The sequence below is a fragment of the Lissotriton helveticus genome, chromosome 11, assembly GCF_964261635.1.
Source record: "Lissotriton helveticus chromosome 11, aLisHel1.1, whole genome shotgun sequence".
In the NCBI taxonomy this organism is placed as follows: Eukaryota; Metazoa; Chordata; class Amphibia; order Caudata; family Salamandridae; genus Lissotriton; species Lissotriton helveticus.
The window spans coordinates 885,958,234-885,972,872 of record NC_136072.1 but is presented as its reverse complement, the minus strand read 5'-3'; the positions used below and the strand labels follow the sequence as shown (position 1 = coordinate 885,972,872).

At 46.6% G+C, this 14,639-nt stretch overlaps 1 protein-coding gene across 4 annotated transcripts in view; it reads right to left on the bottom strand.

The window, feature by feature from the left end:
• WSB2 (WD repeat and SOCS box containing 2) overlaps positions 1 to 14,639 on the bottom strand; it is a 366,828-nt gene that overhangs the window by 158,641 nt on the left and 193,548 nt on the right. For all 4 annotated transcript variants that reach the window (XM_078667115.1, XM_078667114.1, XM_078667113.1 and 1 more), the window contains exon 8: positions 14,311 to 14,427. In XM_078667115.1, the coding sequence (XP_078523241.1) occupies positions 14,311 to 14,427 (117 nt within the window). The remainder of the gene's footprint in view (positions 1 to 14,310; positions 14,428 to 14,639) is intronic.

Here is a 14,639-nt window from a genome sequence, read left to right as displayed (position 1 = left end):
TTGCAGAGGCATGGTCAGTGATTCAAGAAGCTAATTCACCAACTGACCATGGTGAATCTTAGCTCCATGCGAAGTCAGGAACCCACGTTCTTTCCACAATCGTCCAAAACTGTGAGCCACACCAAATGCATACTGGCTATCGGTATAGATGGTCACTTTCATTCCTTTAGACAACACACATGCTCTTGTAAGTGCAATCAATTCTGCTGCTTGAGCTGAATTATGTGGAATACGTGCAGCTTCAACAATTGTATGCAAAGTCGTGACAGCATATGCTGCAGTCGTGTCACCATTCGGAAGCTTGAAGCATGAACCATCCACCCATAATGTACCATCATATTCAGCAAGGGGAGTGTCCCTAAGATCTATTCTCCCTTTCGTTTCTTCTTCTGTTCTAAGAAAACAATCATGCTGTTCTGAAGCATCTAATTCCTCTACAATTGGCAACAACGTAGCTAGGTTTAAAGTGTTGCACCTTTTTATGTGCACATGACTAGCTAACAATGTTAATTCGTAACCTGACAATCGAGCACTAGTTAAGTGCTGTGTCTTGGTTCTGTTTAACAACGTGTCTACAGCATGTGGGACCATCATGACTAGCGTATTGTTCATTACTAGACCAGCAGACTGTCGAATAGAAACAGCTGCCGCCGCTGTGGCTCTTAAACAACTTGGCAACGCTCTAGCTACTGGATCCAAAGTCGACGAAAAATATGCACATGGACGCTGTTTGTCCCCAAACAACTGAGTCAACACTGACAATGCACAACCTTCCTTCTCATGGACATACAATGTAAAGGGCTTACTGTAGTTGGGGGTACCCAACACAGGAGCCGAACATAATGCTGTGCGCAATTCAGAAAAACTTTTCTGACACTCTTCAGACCAAGGAATGGGATTGGATGTATCTTTACACGTTAATGCCACCAAAGGTTTGGCTAATAACGAAAAATTTGGTATCCATTGCCTGCAATATGATGTAATGCCCACGAAAGCACGCACTTCTCCCTGTGTTCTTGGCACACTCAATTTCGCTATTGCCTGAATTCTTTCTGGGGTCAGTTTCCTTCCCTCCTTCGATAAGAGATGACCTAAGTAGGTCACTTCTTGTCGACAATATTGCAATTTTGAGAGAGACACTTTGTGGTGCAAATCACACAAATGACGCAACAATGACAACGTGGCTTCTTTACAGATTTCCTCAGTATCTGCAGCAACAAGCAAATCATCCACATACTGAATAAGGGTAGCACCTTCAGGTAAAACAATCGTATCAAGCTGTGTTTTTAAAGCTCGACTATATATTGATGGACTTTCACAGTAGCCCTGTGGAGCTCGTTTAAAACGGAAGCTGCGACCTCCTAAACTGAAACCAAAAATATCCCTACTCTCCTCAGCAATCAGGATGCTGAAGAAAGCATTCTTCAAGTCAATCACCGAAAACCAGGTGGCAGAAGCTGGAATCATAGTCAATAGGGCAGTAATGTCAGGAACAACTGGAAACTGTGGCACAACTATTTTATTCACCTCTCTAAGATCAATCACAAATCTGTAAACAGGTGGCTGGGAAGGGTCAGTTCGCTTAAAAACAGGCAGAACAGGGCTATTGCAAACGTTGCCTCTTGTCTCTTCAATGACATCTTTTCCAATTAGATCGTAAACGATCGCTAGCAAAGCTTTTTCACCTTCACTAGAAATTTTGTATTGGGGAATTCGTGGCATTCTAACATTGGATTTCAATGTTACAACATATGGTGGTATTTCTAAAAGACCTACATCATTAGGACCAGTAGCCCAAAGAATATTAGGGAGAGATGACAATTCTGTTGGAAGTTTGTCTCTCGACAAATACATTGGAGAAACCACTTTTTTACCCAGTGTAAGTTGTACTCCAGAAGGAGAACAGTACAAAGTCGCATACAATCTTTTTAGTAAATCTAATCCTAGCAAGTTTTCACCACAACCTGTTGTCAGAATAAGGGGTGCTTCGAATTCACAAGGTCCAACAGAAAGGGACAAAGGGTCAGAGATCGGATTTCTAACTGGGGCGCCAGAAAAACCTACTGATACATTCATTTTGCCAGACAAAGGTGCGCCGGGGAGTTTGGAGTGCATAATAGAACTCTTTGTAGCACCAGTATCCAACAGAAAAGGCTCTGACACACCTGATGTAATCACCTCAACGTAAGGTCCACTCTGATCTACTGGAACTGAAACAACTCCCTCTCTGTCTATGGCTGTCCTAGCAATCATTACCTTCCCAATGTTCATCTTCTGTATAGTAATCATCAGCATAGTACTGAGCTGTCCTACCAGATGCGTTATTCTGCTGATCGAACCTATTCATAGAATTTTGAGGTGGAAGAGACTGTGTGTTCTAGGGGAAATTTCCACGTCCTCTACCTCTAGACGCTTGCTGAACACCTCTAACTCTTGTGTTTGAAACACCATTCGCGCGCTGTAACAGAATAGGGCAGCTATACTTAAAATGACCCTCTTCCTTGCAATACGAACACTGGTTGGGGCCTACAGGAACACGTGGCTGAGTATACTCGACTCTGTGCGAGTTCCTCTGATACTGTTGAGGCTGCTGATAATTATTCTGATAGTTACTCTGACCACTATTATTTTGACCACCACTATTCTGGCCACCACCACCACGTGGCGGATATGCTTGCTGTAACAAAACCTTTGTTTTCAACTCTTTAGTTTTCTTTTCTGCTCTATCTTTATTGTCTTTGTCCCGATTTTCGTAATATTGTGCAGTAGCCAATATCTGTGCTGAAGAGGAAACTGCCCAAGAACTTTCTGAGTCTTTTAACTTTTTACACAACTCTGGAAGCAGATTGTGCACAAATTTATCGACGAACAGTCACTGACCACCTTCTGTGCTCATATCTTGACCACTGTGGTCGACAAACGTCTCTTCAAACCTGGTGAAGAAATCTGAGACCGTTTCATCTTTCTTCTGCTTACATGCAGACAACTTATCCCAATTTACACGTATTGCAGGCATTATCGTTTTCATGTAATCAATTATTTTACCAGGAAGTTCAGCTACTAAAGGCTCAGGCTTAGCACCACCAACTTGTCGGGCATCTGCAGCAGCAATATTAGCCCATGAGTCACCTAACTCCTGATCATGATCTGTATGACGAATCTTACCCCATAAAGGCTGTGGAACAACATTCCCAAATAACATATCGATATCGGCTAAATTCATGATACATGACCCTGCAGTTTGTGACAACTCTTTGTAATACCCTGCGGGATTTTTACGGGGATCAGGTAATGTCTGTTTAAGGGCTAAAACTTCAGCTCGCCTCCATGGGACATGTACCTACACCCGCTGGAAATGAGGCTGAATAGGTGGGTTAGCTTGTAGGTCCCCTTCCCTCCACTGTGGGGGAACCTCTCTCATGGGGTACTGTCGCGCCTTTTTCCTACCGGATGTGCCATGCTCAAATAGTGATTGAGAAGTGCCCCCCTTACTCCGAAATGACAACAATGTCTCAACCACTCTCTCGACATCGGGACCTACGATCATGCCCTCTGCGAACTCGAACCGCACACGACACAACTTGGGCGGGTTGTATTCCAGATCGTCTTCCAAATCCTCACAGAGAAAAACACACATTTGCTCAAAAACGTATCTCTGCTTCGGTGCTTCCCATTGACGGAAGACTTCCATGACAGACTCTACATCATACCTTACAGTGTCCATAACCCATTTATGCGCTAAACGATTCAGTAAATCTCTCTCTCGATAGTCAGGCAGATGACTTCGCAACTGTGTCCGTTCCATGTTAGGGGTCGTAGTAGGCGACCCGAAAAGAGGTGAGAAAAGATTAGTAACAGTGTTGGCCATTCTCTGTCGAACGGAAGAAGAAACTGACGGAAGAACGGGTGCAAAAACAGGGTGAGATAAGGCACGGGCAGAGGCAATAGCAGAGGGATCATTAGGAGAAATAGAAGGTGCACTAGGCAAAGTCGTAGAAAGCACAGGTGAAGCAGATGTGATCGGTGGGCCTTGAGGAGGCTGCACCAAAGGAACAGGAGCCAGCTGAAGAACAGCTGGTGGGTGCTGTGGAGGAACAGGAGGCACAGGTTGCACAACTAAAGGTTGCAGAGGTGCCGTGGCATTTTGCGCATAGGGGGTGGCGAACTTAATAAATGCGACATTAAGGGATCTTTTTCAAGCCCTTTTGCTGCATCTTGCTGAGGAGGTGGCAAAACTGGATAGCATTTATCTATTACCATTTTACGTTGCCTGTGCAACTGCTCACTCATCTGTTCTTCTTCATTGTCTTTAAACTGCATAGCAGCTTGCATTATCGAAATTCCCCCTTCTCTCTTATTTTTCTTTGCTAATTTAACTTCCTTCTGTTTGGCTTCCTTACGGCGTAGGCGGAAAGAGTCAAACATCGCCGGCCGGGCTTTCTTTTTGAAAAGTTTAACTTCGAGGTTATCTAAGATTTCTGTATCAAAGCTACCATATTGGGGCCATTTTAAAACACCATCTTTTCTGGTGTATTTGATCCACACTTCATTGTATGTGATGGGGCCTACTCCATGTTTCACATATAACTCATACGTTGGAGTTCCAACCGGAGGAACCGGACATGAGTCCTCCAATCGGGAGTCCCTATTATTACAAATAAGACAAAACAAATTTCCAAGTCTGCTAAGACGGCGCATCTTCGCTCTCTAGTCTAGCTTCAAACTTCAAAGGATTATCGATTACGATATTTCTCGTGAATACACGAGTCCTTTGGCTTTGGCACTTGCAAGTTCCAAATTAAAACCAACTAAGGACTGGGAGACGCTCCACTTATACTTAACTGAGATATCGATGACATCACCAGAAGACTCGTCTTATCGTTTCGCTCTACCAAACTTCAAGGGTCCAAATCAGGGCGATAGCCAGGGCAGCAGTCCTTTGTAGCCGTCGGGAAGCGGGGAACCTCGCAGCAAAGACCTTCGGACCACGTCGACATGCAGGGGCCGATGAAGTGGTTGGCCGTCCTCCAGAATTTTCACACGAAGCTCCTCACGAACCTCTGGCTGGACTGGTACCGCTGGTATCGCCCCAAACGTTGGGCGCCAACTGAGGTACTGGGTTTTTCAGAACCGGTACCGAACCGGTAACCCAGCGGTGCCAGGGTACACCCAAAGACCTCGGGTACTTTCCTGATTCAGACCACAGAAACTCAGAGTCTTCTAGGTGAAGCCAAGGATCGATTTTATTGGCTGCAACCAAGAAACAAGCGTCCTAGAAGTACAACACACGGGATGTATATTCTCAGGAGACTGCTCAAACTTACAAAGTCAGGCTTCTCTTTTTATACAAAATATTGTGCTTTAGGCAAACATTCTTCGAATTTACAGTACACTATTCAAATTTTTTCGTTACAAAGGAAAAGCACAGTCATGATGACATGTCCATATTTCAGTTCGTCCAGCCCACAACAAATCACCCGGCAAGGCCCAACATTTCATCAGATATCGGTGGACCCCCAATAAAAATGGGCACCTCCCCATCATAAAGCAAGTGAGAGAAAAGAGCAGGGACAGGTGTGAGCAAAATTCGGCAGGGTGTGTGCGATGAAATGGGTTTATGGCCTGTTGTGCCTTGATGCTATCTCATTCGGCCACTGGGAGAGGAACTGACCAAACAGGTTCGGCCTGGGGCAATGGTTTCAACCTGCCCAGGTCAGAGAAAAGTCAATTAAGGTGTACGTGTCCTTTTAAATTGAATTTAGCTGGATCATGAGCCTATGTAAAGGGCAACTCACAAAATGGCTGCCGTACACAAAATGGAAGCCAAGGGTTCAAGACGAAAATGACGATTTCGAGGTGAAATCATCACTGGAATATGACGAAAATGCTTGTACATAGTGTACTAGCCATTTTCGCTCTTTTGATATAGAAATCGTCATGCTACGACGAAGTTTTATTCACAAGTTCAGAATTTTTAGAACCACACAACGGACACTCTGGCAGCACTTCCGCAACCGTATCCCACAGAGAGTGGGTGTAGCGGCCCAAGAGGCATGCAGTGTTGGAAGACCGCAGTCCCAGACTAAGGGATGAGAAGATCTTTTTACCATACTGCTCATACCTCTTGGATTCCCTGTCCGGCGGAGCCGACGGGAACGCGGTCTGGGAATTGGAGGCCTGGGTAACCAGGCTCTCTGGGGTGGGGTGGGTGGACAGAAACATGGGTCGCCCGGGGCCGGGCGGTGGCGTCTGGCCACGTTCCTATCTACGGGCCAACCCGTAGCGGGCTTGGACCAAGTGCCCAAAAGAACGTCGGATAAGGCCTCATTAAACAGCAGCAGAGGCTCGGCCGAGCATGACTGCGGCTTAAGGACCTCTGTGAGGAGGTTAGTCCTCACGGCCGCGACGGGGAGCTCAAGGCCCAAGGCCTTGGCTGCCCTCATCAACACCACACTGTAGGTTGCCCCCTCCTCCGTAGCCACGGTAGGTGGTGAGACAAAGCCAGTGTCGGGCGAAGTGTCCAGACCACTGGCATCCCCAAGTTCACCTGTCCAGTCCTCCTGGGACTGACATTCACGTGTCAGAGGGTCCTCAGACCCCTCCCAATACTCCTCATCACCCATCTCCTGATAGTCAGGGTCAAAAAATGATGGGGCCGGCTCATGGAAAGTAAACTCTCCGAACGGCGTCTGAAGCGGCGCCGCAACCTGGTCGAGGGAGGCATCAGGGACGGCGCCGCTCGAGGGCGGCGTCGGGGGTGACACCTGGGGGGTCGGCGCCGGGAAGGTCGTCAGGTCCACCAGCGGCGACCCGGATCCGGAACCAGATCCAGTGGGACCTTGCGGCGCCGGGCCCGAAGGCGCCCGTAGGCGTCGGAGCCGAAGCACCCGACGGCGTCAGGACCGAAGCCCCCGACCCGCTAGGCCCCCCAGGCGGGTCCGCTGGGCCCGGAGGCGCCGCAGAGCCCGTCGGAGGAGAGAGGGACCTCATGGCCATGACGAACCGCTCGATCTCCTCTGGCGTCGCGTTAGGCCCAGGGACCGAAGGGTATGAAGCCGAACGCGGCGCCTGCGACTCCGACGGAGCCGCATGGGCGGTGCCACCCAAACCCCCGGCCGCGGGGGCGGGGGGGGGAGTCGGAAGAGCAATGACATCTCTTCGACTTCTTGTGCTTACCTGACGACTTCGAGCCTGAGGAGTGATGTCGACTCCCGGAGCTATGATGGCTCCGCTCCCGCGACGGGTCCCTCAACCTCAGTCCGGACCGGGACCTCTCATGGCGCGGGGCCGACTGCCGGAGTTCGAGTCGATTACGGGACCGCTCCCGTCTAGCTTTCGAAGTGAGGGCCCGGCAGTCGGAACAGGCCTTGTCGTCGTGGTCGACGCCGAGACAGTGGAGACACCGACGGTGAGGGTCCGTTACCGACATCAGTCGGTCGCCCGGCAGCCGGAACAGGCCTTGTTGTCGTGGTCGACGCCGAGACAGTGGAGACACCGACGGTGAGGGTCCGTTACAGACATCAGTCGCAATCCTCACAGGGCTTGAAACCAGGCATCCGTACCGGCACCGAATCGGAGTCGAAGACTCGAAAAATGAGATCAAAAAGATTTAGTCAAAAAGTGACTAAGGTACCACTTTTTCCGGATCTGCGCTGCTGGCGCGGAAAAAAGAAGAACTGCCGTCAGCACGCGGAGGCGGCATCTAAGTACTCCGACGACGTCATCACGGCGCCCACGACGGACGCGGAGCCGCAGACGACGCCTACCGACGCGCAAGGGTACTGCTACGCAAAACATTTCCGGATCCAGTCTGACGCCGGGGGATATTCTAAGGTAAGGAATCTAATACTAACGTGTCTCTTTCAGATCTGCTCTTTTACACAGCGGCAGTTGATATGTAGTGTTATAAGTTAATATGCATCTTTTGCGTTCATGTCCATTGTTTCTTTACCCGTGTTTTTGTTCGGCACCTCCCCGCCCCCGGGCTGTCCCTAAAGTGGGTGATGTACTTCTAGCCTTTTCTTAAATCATTTTGTGTGGGGTGGGTACTAAGTTGATAAACATTTTAAGGGCAGAATCATATTTACCTGTCCACAATAATCGTTCGCGTTTTTACAGTGATGTTCAGGAATGCCATGTCTTTGACAGAATCATTATTTTCCGTCCAGTTTATCATCTGTTTAATTGGGGTGCTTGAAACGAGGAGAAACACTGCAGTCCTAAGAACATGCATATGATTTTCTAAGCTACAGTGATAACATATATAATCATTGTCTTTGATACAATCTAGAGATTTCATCGCAAAGCAGGCGGACCTCGGCTGTCTTTGGAGCTTTGCTTTAGCCTGTGGATCCCTATAACATAGCCATGCTCCTTACCGGCATGCTGCCCTCATTCTTTCGGGGCCGCTGTCGCCATCCTTCCTTCCTTCCCTGATCTCTGATTGTCACCCGCTTCTGAGCTGCCCCTTTTGTGTTCGTGATTCACAGATCACCCCGGTGAAGAGGTTCAGATCGGCGGGTCACGAGGATGACTAGGTCCTTGATGTGGTGTCCCCACCGCTGAGCCCCGAGCAGCTCGGCCGAATTCAGCGGAATAAGCAGGCGGCCCTGCAGAAACTCGCCTCTCGCAGCACACCTGAGGGCGTCGGCAAGACCTGGAGTGAAGCGCCGAGTGGAGAGTTTGTCAAACCCTATTTCACAAAGGTAGGTGTAGGAAAGAGTACTCGCAGGGAGTGTACCTTACAAAGCTGTGGGTAAGGGTATAGGGCGTTTTTTTGCATTAGGGAACCCTGTTTCTGCTCCTAGGATTGTATGGAAGTTCCTATGTTAGTACACTTTGATGTAAGAAGCCTGTACAAGGTACACATATACAGAAGAAAACTCTTGACAGCACCAAATAAGACAGAACATAGTGTGCCTTCCGTGTTTAGGATAAACAGCGAAGGGTTATAAGAAAGATACACAGCAAATGAACACTGTATATACACAAACGCAGTAGATAAAATTACTAAGGCATAAAGAACACATTAAAATTAAACGCAGAATCGAAAATTGGTAATTGAAAAACGCTACCCTATTTCTGCTTCTAGATCTGCAAGCACAACAAACTTCATATTTTTTTTCTTGGATAAAATATTTATCACTCACTGCACTCTTCTTCGCATTAACTCTTTTTAGGTCGAGCCTGTGACAGCACATGCGTATTCGTTTGCGAGAGATCTTGTTTACAGTAAAGGACTTGGAGCCCGCCCATTTTACCATTCGTTGGCTTCATGGTCACTCTTCTTTGCTACCTACTAGTTGGCCAGCACATGCCAAGCATGCTTCCTTTCCTTTCTGTGGAGCTTGGACCAAACGCAGATTGATTCAACTTAATTAGTGCCCATCTGATTCTTGTGCTGTGGTAGTTATATTTCTCTCCCCACCCCATCTTCTGGTGCCCCCACCTCCTTCTTGTTGCTTTTTTAGCACTCAGCTACCTGAGCACCCGTCCAGGGTGTCTCTCTTCTCCACAAAGCCTGCTTGGGGAGTGGGGGGGGGGGGGCAGGGGGTTATCTGTCGCAGGGAGTGTTCACTGGGGCAGCTTCCTTCTCACAGGAGGCTGGCTGGACATCTGTGTTCACCCTGAAGTTTGGTGACGACATAAGTCTCTTCTCTGCCATGATCGTTTCCAGAGGCAACTCGCCCCTTCTCCAGAATTGGTTTTGTTGGGCAGCTCTCTCATCTTGTATGCTTTTTTTTTTGTACATCACGATTTGCTCAGAAGGTCTTTGCTGGGCATTCTCTCTTCTCAGAGGCATTTTGATGGGCAGCTGTCTCTTCTGCCAGGCCCCAGAGGTCTTGCTATGTTCCTTCCAGCACACCCACCTCCTGCATAACACCTGCCCTCACAGGCAGTTCTGTGCGTGATGCAATTACTCTGTGGGGCTACCCTCTAGATCATCATCTCCTGTAAGAAGTACGAGAGTGTCATCCACCTCGTCTCTCTTCCAGGCTATGCTCTCCTGGCTGCTCACCATCGCCCTCTAGCTGCTGACCCTTCTTGTCAAACAGGACCTGCTGACCCTCCTGTGCGGCAACCGCTTGCTTACCTCCTGCCTGCATGCCACAGGTATCCGGATCAATGTGATCAAAACCACACACACAACCACACACACAACGACACCGTCAGTGCACACTTTCACCAGGCACAGACACCATCAGCTGTCAGTGCACGCTTTCACCGGGCACAAACACCACCAGCCATCAGTGCACACATCAATTGTTAACGCATCCACATATTGTAGCAATCGCAGTATGGTGCACTTTACTTTTAAACATATTCATCTAAAGCGCAGCATGCCACCATTGCTACAAAAATAAATACACATTTTTTTGGCCTACAATTTATAGACTTTTGTTGCAATTGGTGTTGCAATATTTAGCAATGCCAATAGCTCAAACTTAATTAATGCGAGACCTATTGCATTGCAATTGCTTGTTTTCCATTTGTTTCTATTCTGCTTCAGGTCCATAGCCTTGTGGTGACTGGTAATGTGGAAAGTTTAGTGCTGCCAATCACAGCAAGTCTAAGCGCAGGGCCCAGGCTATCCCTCCTTTAGGGTGTGGGTGTGCAGCACTCTACTAGCGATTAGAATACTTTGATTTAATGCATCAGTGCCTTAACAGAGTGTTTACTCCTCCCAGAAAAGGACACAGTTCACAGTTTCAATTATGATTTATCAGTGAATCTGTGAATGTGGAGCAGTGAGGCAATGTCTCCGGCCCATAATTTCAGATCTGGACAGTGGATTTTTTTTGGGGGGGCTGCACTCATCACCTTTATGGGCAGGATACCACATACTCCTCTGTATAAGTAAATGTGAATTTGGCATTAATGAGTAACAGAATCTACAATACGAGCAGACTCCTAGTATGCTCTTGGTGTGTACTGGCATCAATCTATTCCTGAGCTCCTTGCTAGGCCTCAGGCACAGGTGAATGAACTGGCAGCTATGGAGACTTTGAAGAACTTATATTATGCTTCCTTTTATCATTTATATTATTTTATTAAAAACATTTACACAGCGTGAACCTAACGGCAAGGGCAGTGGAGAGCTTCACAAGTGATAAGAGTGGTACAGAGCATTTGTCGAAGATGGGAACAAATGCTGAAGAAAGCAAAACCAAAGGGGATGATTGACGGAGTGTTCAACATTGCAAGCACTCACTCCCAGTCAACTGATCTGGGTTTAATCCATCATCATTGTTTAGCTCACTCCGCCACTCCAGTTCAGACATTGCCATATGAAAATCAGTCTGACCCAACAAATGCAGAAGGTAATTATGGGGCACAGGATGAGTGCATCAACAGTAGAAGAGCAGCTAGTGAAGTAGCTGCAAGTCTGATCAAATCTGAGACTTAGCTTACAAGACACATTGACAAATTATGTGTTTCTTTACTCTTTGAGAAGGCTAAATAATTAGAGTGAAGTCCAAGGCACTCAGGTAATTGTTCCAAATGTGTGGGGCTTTACCCATAAGGGTTTAAGGGCTTAGGCTTCTTAGTTTTCGCGATCTCCAACAAGAGACTAAAATTGCCTTTAGTGTTAAGCTGTCCTCACAAAGCGCACAGTTTGTTGTTCACGTAGCTAAGAAAGCCGAGATGCTCTGCGTTATGTGCAAAGCGATACAAAAGGGGATAATGGACGGAGCGCTTCAGCAAATCAAACACTCACCCCCAGTCTTCAATGAACCGGAAACAAGCATCCTGGGACCGGTTTCTGGCATTTCAGCCGTCATCAGCCAGGCTAGCTTGAATCCAGTGGCAATTTGAGCAAGGGACTCACATCTGAGCATACCCTGCCAACTTAGGGTGAACAAAGCGATACAAAAGGGGATGATGGACGGAGCGCTTGAGCAAATCAAACACTCACCCCCAGTCAACTGATCTGGGTTTAATCCATCACCATTCTTTAGATCACTCCGCCACCCCAGTTCAGACATGGCCATATGCATATCAGTCTGACCCTCATGGGAACAGTCCAGCCTGAACTGCCAAAGCCATGTCTTCCATGGACCGGAAACAAGCATCCTGGGACCGGTTTCTGGCATTTCAGCCGCCATCAGCCAGGTTAGCTTGAATCCAGTGGCAAAGTGAGCAAGGGACTCACGTCTGAGCATACCCTGCCAACTTAGGGCGAACAAAGCGATATAAAAGGGGATGATGGACCTCTTTGTTCGCCATAAGTTGTTGGCAGGGTATGCTCAGATGCTCTGTCCATCACCACCCCCTTTTGTACCGCTGCGTTATGTGCAAAACAGCCTAGTTCAAATTTAATTTTGGTTTCATGAGGTACCTAGTGAAGGTCTATCATAATTGCTCTACTGGGAGTGTGAGATGACTCGGGCTAGCACCGCAGACCCCAAGTCTGTGTGGAGAATACACAGTTTAATTTGTTTATGAGGAACAGTTAATATGACAGTGCCTTTGAAAGCTGAAGAAAGCGGGGTATCATCAAGAGGTTATGATATTGTGAAGTTAAATGATCTCAAGGATGAGATGCTTAAGTGTAGTGATTAGAAGTGGAAGTTAGAGAAGGAAATTTTGGGAAGAGAAGTTGTTTCCATGCGGATGAGAAGGAGAATTTATTTTTTGCTGGGTTTGGTTTCAGGGGAGCAGAGGGCACCCATTTCATCAGAGTTTCAAGGTAGGATTTCACAGTTGAGATGTGGGATGGGTTGGTTACTTTAATACGGAGTTGTAGGTAGTCTGCACATTGATGCAGCTGTTCTTTTGTCTAGGAGCACCGACTAATCAGTTCGATATAAACAAATTAGCAAGGGGAAAATATGGGCCCTGGAGGAACCCACAGAACATGAGAAGGGTTGGAAATCTGAAAGGTGTAGTTTAACAAATTGCAATCTAGAAGAGAGAAATGAGTGCTATGCAGCTCTTCACTCAACAGCTCAAAAATGCAGATTTAGAATTAGACTTGAGAGCAAAAAGACTTGCACTGTAAACCTTACATCCTTGAAACTACTGGATAAACTATGCAGAAGAAAACTGGATTAAATCCTCAGGTGTTCAAGAAACGAAAAATACTTGGTCCCCCATAATGTGCTAGTCAAGGACATGGCCTGAGTGCTTGTACAACATGCCTGAGTCAACATGCCCAGAGGGAAAGATACATTTGAATGGCATCACCACACCGTGACAGAGAGCTAGAATTGAGCAGAGGCTGTAACAGTTTCTTGGGTACAATAGAATCAGCTCAGCTCCAGGGTGGTGGAATACAACTATCTGGACAAATTGATTGAATGAAAATAATCCAGATACCAGGGAAAAAAACAGCAATGTTACCTAGTTCTTTCACCCAACTCCATGTGCTGTATATGGTCAGTAAAGGACCTTCATGTGGGAGGTGGCAAATCTTTAGATATGTACTATACTTTTTCTGTGGGTGAGGAGGTACTCATATTTCAACCAGGTTCCAATCACTTATATTTATCCTTGAACCACTTTTTATCAAGTTAATGTCTTGCAATATATAATTACTTCGCTTTCTCTGAATAAACATCAACCGGTTCTTCAGGGCCCTTCTAATGACGACGACGTATAAAGAGCACATTATGGATTCTCACATATGCATAGTGCATGCCAGTGAAACTTCTGCAATGACTACTTTGAGAAGCAGGTTTTGGTCCTGCAAGTATGGAAAAGGAGAGAACCAGGGTGTAGAGTTAGATAAGGTACAAAAAAGGTCCTTTTAAGGATAAGACCGAGGGAGAAGCAGAAAGCAAAACGTTAAGAATAAATAGAACAATCTACAAGGCGATGAGGAGAGTGAAGGAGGAACTATGAAAGTCACCTGGTGCTAGCTTGCATTGACAACTTGAATACCTACAAACTTCATTATAACGGAACACACTCAACGTGGCCCTCATCAAAAGGCATATCCAATGTTTATCAAGAAGCATATGGTAGGACATAAATTCATGCAGCATGGTAAAAGGCTCTACCAAAATGCTCTCACATTTTTAGTTTCGACATAGATTTAGGGAACACTTCTTGAAATGTTGACATATCTAGTTACCATATATCATTGGATTCAAAGGAACAAACAATAATTTTAGCTGGTCAGGTGCATGACTGCATGAATTAGGTTGATCTACCAATCAGATGTAAAATTAAAAGCTCATTTGCTGACAGTGTGTGTGTGGTTATGAATTGGGACCTTGTGCAAGAATGTTTTTCCTGAATTTAATCAGACACAACTAAACAATACTGACTGTGCAACAGATGGTTAAGCCACAATGCTCTGCTTACCGGTCATCTGCCACAGTAGCCAGATAAAGTCCATCTGGGGAAAAGCGGACGGATCGCAGAGAGCTGGGTTGTGTGTCGCGCATTCTGTAATCGAGGGCTGGCTGGAGGCAGTCATGGCTAAAAGTGAAGGAAATACAAAGAGTAAAAAGTATTCAGAAATACAATATGACTCTTAAGTAAGGCTCTTAATGCACAAGTTACTACTTGTGTAACAATATATCTGTAAGAGACATTAGTTAGTAATAGATTCCTTACCTAAGAATAGACTCCTTACCTTAGAATATTCCCCAGGCGTCAGACTGGATCTGGAAAGTTTTGCTTAGCTGTAC